This window comes from Opisthorchis viverrini, assembly GCF_000715545.1.
Source record: "Opisthorchis viverrini unplaced genomic scaffold opera_v5_564, whole genome shotgun sequence".
NCBI classification, from domain to species: Eukaryota; Metazoa; Platyhelminthes; class Trematoda; order Opisthorchiida; family Opisthorchiidae; genus Opisthorchis; species Opisthorchis viverrini.
In genome coordinates, this window is record NW_008752227.1 from 72,452 (window position 1) to 82,488 (window position 10,037).

The following is a 10,037-nucleotide window of genomic DNA, read 5'->3' on the forward strand; positions in this document are numbered from 1 at the left end:
TTGGGGTTCGTATTGACACTTGGCCCGCTGTTCCTCAGGTTCAGTGGGTTCCGTTCGGCTGTTAAACACTTAGCTAAGTGATTTCAGAAGCCTAGGTTTTTTCGTGGAACACTTGTGACTGCATGTCGCTTAGTTTGCATTCAATGGAGAAATAGACACCGGACAACTTGCGTAGTCCACCTAACCGTCGACAGTTGCAAGTCATGGGGCAGCTTGCATCGTTTTCCTTTATTATTGTTTTCTGTGTCGTGCGTGTGCATTTATCTGTCTGGGTCACCGTGCAGAAGTTCATGTGCCTTTTTTTTGTCAGCCTGGCATAATTGCAAAACAAAGAGACTTTCAATTGAGTGCACAAAACGGTATGGTCTTTATCTCATTTGCCTGTCAATTGAGTGTGACCAGGTGGCCTAAGTCTGTGAAGCGGACTGAATCGATGCAGCTCTCTTTCTTCTAGGGGGCATTGTGTGCTATGATACCGCTTATAGGCTATTCGTCCCACTTCCTAGCCAGGCTTGCCTTCAAGTGTTCCCCCATTAGACTTTGCTACTATGTGTCTGGGCTATTTCACGGCATTTGTTTTGTTTTTTCATATCACTGACAGTTCTTCACGTAGATCCCATACTACTTCGCCTGGGCTTCGATTTCAAGATGCGCAGTCTATTAAGACAAAGTGCGGCCAAATTTGAATACAAGGACAAGTTAAACGTCCAAGCTTGACTTTAAATTAGGAAGTTAAGCGTCCCCTCTGGGGTCGCGTTAGATCCTAGGGGCACCGGTTGAAATCGCTTCTGGAAACAGAGTTTACGTCTCCTCTGGTATGGCTGTATTATGGGAGTTTGAATTTATAGTTATGCAGCAAACTTACTCTTGATGTATTCACAGGGGCTTTTCGAATCCGAGAAGCTCTGCAGTGTGCAGTCTGTCTATCGCTACTTGAAGCATCCGTAATTACTTTGCGATCAGAATGCTTCTTTGGAGAGCAAATAAATAGTTCACAATATAATATGGCGTCTTGAATAAAACAGATTGAAAAGTGTACACAGCCGAGTGAAGTTTAAGAAAGACAGGTCGAATTTGTTGGAATCTCACCGTGCCCAACATAGAGGAAGAACAAAAGATAACCAGATTCGTAGATCAGTATTTATTGAGCAACTTGACATGTGCCGTAAATGCATTGGGTACCGAGCATGGGTTGAGTAGAACAAGAAAATAGGACATTGGCTTGCGTTCAAGCAGCTTCGGATAGGTCAGCAATGTAGTAAATAAGTATCCAGTAAAGTTGCTTATGAGGAATTCCGTCGTTTGAGCTTAACTGTGGTGTTTTAACTGCTTCTGTCTAGACTTGGTCGACCCGGCAGCATCTCAGTTCTCATGCTACCTTCGGGTAGCATGGCAGCTAGGCACCGAGTGGTACAGCTGAATGAGAGATTTCTTCCTGCCAATGAAGCTAATGTGTGCTGAGGAGCCGAAAAGCACTGTACAGCCGTTTTATTCTTTTTGGAACTCATCAACAGTGCGCATCTCAATATCCAATGAGTTTTCATTCGCCTTATGATCAGTGTTTCTCTAAGAAAACAAAACCTAATTTTATTGGGACCATCGCTGAGGAATCGTCGAAACTCGTGATTCGCGAACAGATTTGTGTTGATATCGTCTATGTAATGGACATTCTGTTGAATCTGAAGTACCTAAACCTGATACCTTGCCCAGACCCCTGGGACTAAGCTTTGTGAAGCGATTCTTTAAGAAATGTCCAACTAACAGTACGCTTGTATTTAACGTTAAAACACACATACAAGAACTATCCACAGCTGTACGATAGCATTTGAACGATCGTCTCACTTAAACGAACTCTAGGTTCTGATGGACAAAGAACGGATAATTTACTGTCCATTCTGAAAATCCTTGCTGGCGTAAAGCTCCGTCAATAAATACTCAGGTAGAAAAAATCCGAACAGGATGCGTATTCGGGTGGAATGCGGAGGAAAAACAGCTTCGGCCGTGCAAACACTTCACTTATCTCATTACACGTATTAGGATAAACGAGGAAGATATGACAGTTCTGGGAACGACTGTGTGGTTTCACTTCCCGGGTGACCATAGGTCAATGGAATGCCTCTTTTGTGCGCATGTAACCGTATTTCTGTGTGGCTTACTAACTTATCGGATTCAAATTAAGTTCGGCAGTGGAATATGCCGTCTTAGTGACGTTTGACGACGTACCTCCCATTTTGGATGCCCCTCGAAACGGTTATACCGGAAGGCCAGCAACGACCACAACCAAATCAACCTGACTGCGTGAGGTTCAAGGTAATTGGTTCGTGGCGCTTGCATGCCCATAAGATATCGTAGCGGATATGTTCTGAGTTGCGTCCGCAAATTCTAGGTTTCAGCACGAGACAAACTTCATGGCAATTCACGGATAACCGGAATCTGACTGCATTCTAACCTCTACTTTATGCGACCCGTGAGCCATCTAATCACCGCACCTTTGCATTCAGAAATNTTATGATCAGGGGAAGAGAAGGGTTCGTACCTACGTTTTAGGACGATCGAGTCCTCGTTGCATACTCGAGACTCCACTGTCATGTGTAATTAGCATGTCTTACGGGAAGTGGATTTCATTGATAGACGTTTCTCAAAGGCTACATTTCTTAAGCCATCTGATAGAAAAGAATATAGTATAATTATTCATGGTTGTGAGGAAGTGGCTTTTCTGAGGCTCTTCGGATTCGTTGCAGCTAACAGCTAACCAGACAGAAGTAGGTTTGTGCCTTCGAAGAAGATCCAGAATTCCGATATTCTGCAGTTAACAACTTCACCTACGTAAAGCAAGCTAGCTTATTGGGGTTCGTATTGACACTTAGTCCGCTGTTCCTCAGGTTCAGTGGGTTCCGTTCGGCTGTTAAACACTTAGCTAAGTGATTTCAGAAGCCTAGGTTTTTTCGTGGAACACTTGTGACTGCATGTCGCTTAGTTTGCATTCAATGGAGAAATAGACACCGGACAACTTGCGTAGTCCACCTAACCGTCGACAGTTGCAAGTCATGGGGCAGCTTGCATCGTTTTCCTTTATTATTGTTTTCTGTGTCGTGCGTGTGCATTTATCTGTCTGGGTCACCGTGCAGAAGTTCATGTGCCTTTTTTTGTCAGCCTGGCATAATTGCAAAACAAAGAGACTTTCAATTGAGTGCACAAAACGGTATGGTCTTTATCTCATTTGCCTGTCAATTGAGTGTGACTAGGTGGCCTAAGTCTGTGAAGCGGACTGAATCGATGCAGCTCTCTTCTAGGGGGCATTGTGTGCTATGATACTGCTTGTAGGCTATTCGTCCGACTTCCTAGTCAGGCCTGCCTTCAAGTGTTCCCCCATTAGACTTTGCTACTATGTGTCTGGGCTATTTCACGGCATTTGTTTTGTTTTTTCATATCACTGACAGTTCTTCACGTAGATCCCATACTACTTCGCCTGGGCTTCGATTTCAAGATGCGCAGTCTATTAAGACAAAGTGCGGCCAAATTTGAATACAAGGACAAGTCAAGCGTCCAAGCGCGTCCCCTCTGGGGTCGCGTTAGATCTTAGGGGCACCGGTTGAAATCGCTTCTGGAAACAGAGTTTACGTCTCCTCTGGTATGGCTGTATTATGGGAGTTTGAATTTATAGTTATGCAGCAAACTTACTCTTGATGTATTCACAGGGGCTTTTCGAATCCGAGAAGCTCTGCAGTGTGCAGTCTGTCTATCGCTACTTGAAGCATCCGTAATTACTTTGCGATCAGAATGCTTCTTTGGAGAGCAAATAAATAGTTCACAATATAATATGGCGTCTTGAATAAAACAGATTGAAAAGTGTACACAGCCGAGTGAAGTTTAAGAAAGACAGGTCGAATTTGTTGGAATCTCACTGTGCCCAACATAGAGGAAGAACAAAAGATAACCAGATTCGTAGATCAGTATTTATTGAGCAGCTTGGTGTGTGCCGTAAATGCATCGGGTACCGAGCGTGGGTTGAGTAGAACAAGAAAATAGGACATTGGCTTGCGTTCAAGCAGCTTCGGATAGGTCAGCAATGTAGTAAATAAGTATCCAGTAAAGTTGCTTATGAGGAATTCCGTCGTTTGAGCTTAACTGTGGTGTTTTAACTGCTTCTGTCTAGACTTGGTCGACCCGGCAGCATCTCAGTTCTCATGCTACCTTCGGGTAGCATGGCAGCTAGGCACCGAGTGGTACAGCTGAATGAGAGATTTCTTCCTGCCAATGAAGCTAATGTGTGCTGAGGAGCCGAAAAGCACTGTACAGCCGTTTTATTCTTTTTGGAACTCATCAACAGTGCGCATCTCAATATCCAATGAGTTTTCATTCGCCTTATGATCAGTGTTTCTCTAAGAAAACAAAACCTAATTTTATTGGGACCATCGCTGAGGAATCGTCGAAACTCGTGATTCGCGAACAGATTTGTGTTGATATCGTCTATGTAATGGACATTCTGTTGAATCTGAAGTACCTAAACCTGATACCTTGCCCAGACCCCTGGGACTAAGCTTTGTGAAGCGATTCTTTAAGAAATGTCCAACTAACAGTACGCTTGTATTTAACGTTAAAACACACATACAAGAACTATCCACAGCTGTACGATAGCATTTGAACGATCGTCTCACTTAAACGAACTCTAGGTTCTGATGGACAAAGAACGGATAATTTACTGTCCATTCTGAAAATCCTTGCTGGCGTAAAGCTCCGTCAATAAATACTCAGGTAGAAAAAATCCGAACAGGATGCGTATTCGGGTGGAATGCGGAGGAAAAACAGCTTCGGCCGTGCAAACACTTCACTTATCTCATTACACGTATTAGGATAAACGAGGAAGATATGACAGTTCTGGGAACGACTGTGTGGTTTCACTTCCCGGGTGACCATAGGTCAATGGAATGCCTCTTTTGTGCGCATGTAACCGTATTTCTGTGTGGCTTACTAACTTATCGGATTCAAATTAAGTTCGGCAGTGGAATATGCCGTCTTAGTGACGTTTGACGACGTACCTCCCATTTTGGATGCCCCTCGAAACGGTTATACCGGAAGGCCAGCAACGACCACAACCAAATCAACCTGACTGCGTGAGGTTCAAGGTAATTGGTTCGTGGCGCTTGCATGCCCATAAGATATCGTAGCGGATATGTTCTGAGTTGCGTCCGCAAATTCTAGGTTTCAGCACGAGACAAACTTCATGGCAATTCACGGATAACCGGAATCTGACTGCATTCTAACCTCTACTTTATGCGACCCGTGAGCCATCTAATCACCGCACCTTTGCATTCAGAAATAGGGAAAGCAAATGAGGCGTTATGATTTCATGATTTATTACCTTCCTGTTGGGTGGGTGGGGGCGAGCTGGCCCAATTGGTTAGACCGCGAATTCACTGACCGGAAGGACCGTGGTTTGAACCCGACCTCTGCCTCTCGACTTCCCCTGTCTAGGCTTGGGCAACTTGGCAGTATTCCATCCATCGTGCAACCAGTTGGGTGGATGGAGATGGGACCCGTGCCTCCTCTGTTCTAGTTGCACTTCATGCCCTTGTTTGACTAATGGACGTCTTTCATGACTCTTTATCCTATGTTCTTCAAGGTTTTTAATTCATTCCTAGAGGTGTAGAGTCATTTCATTTAAGCTACGTTGAATCCGGTCTGCTGTAGTGGGTGAGTTGTCCTTCGCTACCTAGACTGTCAGACGAGCTGAAAATTGGGGCATTATTGATCCACTTATTTTTATTGCTATTTCTTTCATCTCTTTGGGAAAATGGCTTTACAAATTTGGTTGCATACCCGGTAGCTGTCGATCTGTCCGCCGAGCATGGCAATTCGCATGCAGACGTTTCGTCACCAGTCAGCATGCGGTCCAGTGGGTACTTTCTGCTTGGATAGTTTTCAGAGATTAGTTGCTACCTTCTGATGTGACTGACTGATCGAGTAATAGCTTTGTTGTGATTTCAATGGTGGGCCTGCGATTTGTACTGCGTCTTGGTCTGGTTAGCTTGTATTGGATTGGCTCAATGGACGGCTTCCTTCTGGTAGGCTACATCGCAGTTCTGATCAACCTTTTCACAGGCTATGCTGCGTTGTGCTGTTTGTTTCTGACTTCATCCCAACGCTTCCTATATTCAGCAGTTCCCTTTCTGCCTTTTGGGTCGCCCCATTCCAAATTTGCGTTGAGCTGGGTTTACAAGCCTAACTGATGCTAGCAACAATCTAAGTTGCAAATCATTATAATTCCAGAGGTACTAACCTATGTTCTGAAGGTTTGTCATCGGATTATGCGCCTGTTAACCATTAACCTTATAGCTACGTATCTCCTTTTTCCCGAGACCCCGGCGTCAAATCTTTGCACTCCATCGTTTTTTTTTCGTTTTTTAGTCATCCGCCCAGGTTAGTCCTCGATCTTCCTCTGGGAGGACAAGACTGGTCAGGCTTTGCAGGAACCAATCCGCTTGGTCAAGATGTTGTATTCAAAGAGTCAGCAGCTAACGTAAACAATAAGCTGCGCACTCTTCGAGCTGATTTGCTTATCGGGACATCGGCTTTTGCAGAACGATCTCCTCCCACAAATCAGGCACAACCAGAACCGTTGCCATGGGATATAGCCGAATCTCGACTCCAAATCGATGACCCCGAACCGCACACTTGGGATGGTCACAACTCAGTCACGCTGCCGACGATTTCCGCTAGTATCAAAGCAACTATCGACCCGCGAGATATCTTTGTTGATGCTGTGCACAACTTTCATCCAAATTATCGGCATTATACTCAAGTGAGTGGTATGTAAAATTTCAGCGGCTACCAACTAGCTGTGACCTGATTTGCACTTAATCGTTTCTTCCTACTTTCTCAAGGCCTTCTCAGATAGTTTTTTTGATAGACCTACTTGAGTATTTCGTCGGTGTATTTCCCACACTCTGGTTCAATCCATGACCATTTATTGATTAGCTTCGCAATGGATATCGTTAATGCGGTTTTGTTCTGTTCTGTAGACCAAAATCGATGATTCTGGATGAACCAAACGGGCGCACACTAATCACTTGGCCCTAAGAAACGTTCGATCCGAGCTTCAATCACTTGAGTACTTTCAATTTACTTGCGTTTCGGCCGTATTCGCAAGTCACGGAGCGTGTGATAGCAGCTGTTGTATGCTTTCCTCGACTTTTGGTTATTTTATCTACCATTTTTTACGAGAAATAAATGTACCGTGAGATTGAGTTGACTGTCTTTTACAGCTCAATGGGCCTTTTTGACAACCTGAAGATTTCAAGACGCAAGCCTATGGTGAAAATGATGTAATTGTGTTGTAGTGCTTTAAGGCTTTCTAACCTAAATTGACTGTGGTGCTGTTCTTGAGGCTAATTTGCGTGATGGTACAAGATTGCACTAGTATTAGTTGTTCGGGTCCACTCGTGAACTTTTCTACATCTCGGAAGCATGATCCCGAATAAGGTGAAGAATCACTTCTGATGTAGACGGCAACTTCTTGACGGTGGACTTGATGCTCGGCAGAGCGTCGACCAAGTTCATTGATAAGACTACCGGGGCTAAACAACACACTATCAAATTATCGAATATTATTGATCACGAGCTTTTCAGCTTGGTTTTTACCACCGTACACTATTAAAGCGGAGTTCGTGGAAATCGCGTGCAATACCGCCATGGACATCCATTCTCGATTCGCAGCAAAGTAGGATACAAGTGGACATTAAATCTTGAACCAAGGGCGAATTGTCATCCACTCAACGTGCTTGATCTGTCATCATTCTCTTTCGTCTTGACTCGGCTGGCAATCTGCGGTCTCCGTGGGTTTCAAGCAGTTTTGTTTGTCTGTCGGAGCCGTTTCGTTCCTGAGAATAGACAGTCCCCGGTGGACATATATTTCTTCATGTGATGCCTACATATCGTCCATCCGTTTTAGCTTGGTGCTGGCCTGCTATTTCGTTATTACTGTAGAAGATTCACGACACTAAGTGTCTCGTATTTTTACGTTTTCGTTCCAGTGTGAAAAACTAGGAAAATTTATGAACTTGAACTGGTATAGTTGATCCGTTTACAGTAGTACTTTGTGTGAAACTTGAATACCCCCAAATAGAATAACGTGCAGCCAAACATCAGCCAGCTTCCCTGGACACATTTTCATGCCTCTGGTAGATTATCGACAGTGTTCAGGTAGCTGATAATCATAACCTTACTTGAGGTTAAATTTCAAGTTGAATCCCCCAACAGGTATGATGCAGACTCTCATCATTTCCCTGACCGCAAAAAACAGACGAGTTCGGTTTTCCCAACAGTAAATGCGCAAATTCACAATTCCTGAGCACACATGCATTCTGTTAGCTGACCGACTTACTTGTATGTTTTGGAGACGTACTGCTGAGGCACATAATCCTAGAATACTGTACCGTAGAAACTACGTCCTACGACACTTCATTCTTGGACAGTGCATCTAGGGACACAAAACTCGCTTGTCACTTCGCCTCCTGTGAGGCTTCATTTTGAGACATTTCATGCATGAAACACTTCATCCCGGTACTTCGAGGTATCTTACCTCCAAAGCTACTTTGTCCATTTGACGTACATTCCCCAAATATTTGGTCTGAGACTACAGAAATCCTTGAACTTGTTGCTTATAACAACGAGAACTTCGGATCACAATATTCAGTTTGTTTGCGCCGTGTGTTGGGATTCAATCTCTTCTCATATCTTTCATTTGGACACAAATACATGTACTCAAAACGTGAGGATGACTGCCACCGAAAAGCGAAACCTGATTTGTACAGTATTTTCAAAGTACAACATTACCTGCAGGCTCACCTTCGAAATCTACCTTAGTACCTTAAAATGCACTGATACCCTCCTCAGAACGTAGCACTTTGACCATCTGACTCCCATTAGAAATAACTACTATTTATGGGTCGTAGTGTTTTTTGTTACAAGCAACCATCCTGATAATATGTGCGAATGGCCGACAAAGGTACCTACTCTTTCGTCTTATTTTACATTGGATTTTGCTCCTGGATCGCAATAGCTCCAAGTCAAGGATCACATGTTCCTTTAGCGTATTTGTTGCCCTCCAGAATGTGGCGCGGCTAAATTCAGTAAAGTGGGCACTGGCTTTGGTTTGTCCTTCCGCGAATTTGTTCGTCAGATATAATCCCTTCTTGTTCAATTTGATGAACATACTCTGTAGGCTCCTTGTTCCTTGGTAAAGTACCAATAATTTAGGACGGACATCTTGTGTTTATCGACACTGCATGGAATTCAGTAAGAATGCATGACTAAATAAGTGATAGATACGCGCACCGATGGAATGCACACACGTCAAAGCAACGTGCACATCAACTTGCACACTAGTTGTGGCATGCAAGCCAAATGGTTACTATAAGTCTGTTTGTTTCTGTCACCATAGGTGTTGACTGGATTGAAAGCAAGGTATTATTTCAGATGAAGGTTTACTGGCTGGCACTTCGAAGTCTTTGACCATTGCTTGTGGATACGGCTGTGGTTCAATCTTCTCCAGAGGATGAACTAATTTGTTGTATTACCCAATATGCGTGGAAAGGCTCAAATCGAGTAGTCGGCGAATATACCATCCACAAGCCATTTGGAGAAAGCAACGTGGGGCTTCTAGCATCCCAAAAGAGCAGTGTGCTTTCTGATGGTCCACTGTCGTACAAGAAAAAGATTGCTTCGTCAATAAGCTCGCTAGTATGCAGTGGAATAGCCGGCACCGTTAGACTGAATTGGGTAGACAGTACAGTTGATTCTCAAACGTTGGCATCATTCTTCTTAGGCTTTCATGCTGTCTTCTAGTCGGTATTTTGCTGTGCAGCTTTTAAAGGCGTTTATATAACACTTTGTAGTCCTGCCATAGTCTACACCTCTCTCGTTCTAGTCTTTGAAACCCTCTCCATGTCTCCTAATACTTCTACGTCTCGGAGACAATTCCGTTCTACCACCACGGTTGTGCATACGAGCCTCATAGTATTTTCAAATGACTTTAT

The 10,037-nt window shown here is 43.9% G+C and overlaps 1 protein-coding gene across 1 annotated transcript in view; it reads left to right on the forward strand.

The window, feature by feature from the left end:
* The window catches only part of T265_11730 (hypothetical protein), a gene marked incomplete at both ends in the record, with an annotated part of 40,108 nt that extends 30,548 nt beyond the window's left edge, over positions 1-9,560 (forward strand). The window contains 2 exons of the mRNA XM_009178468.1: positions 6,409-6,802; positions 9,462-9,560. Coding sequence (XP_009176732.1) covers positions 6,409-6,802; positions 9,462-9,560 — 493 coding nt within the window. The remainder of the gene's footprint in view (positions 1-6,408; positions 6,803-9,461) is intronic.
* Between the last annotated feature and the right edge of the window lie 477 nt (positions 9,561-10,037).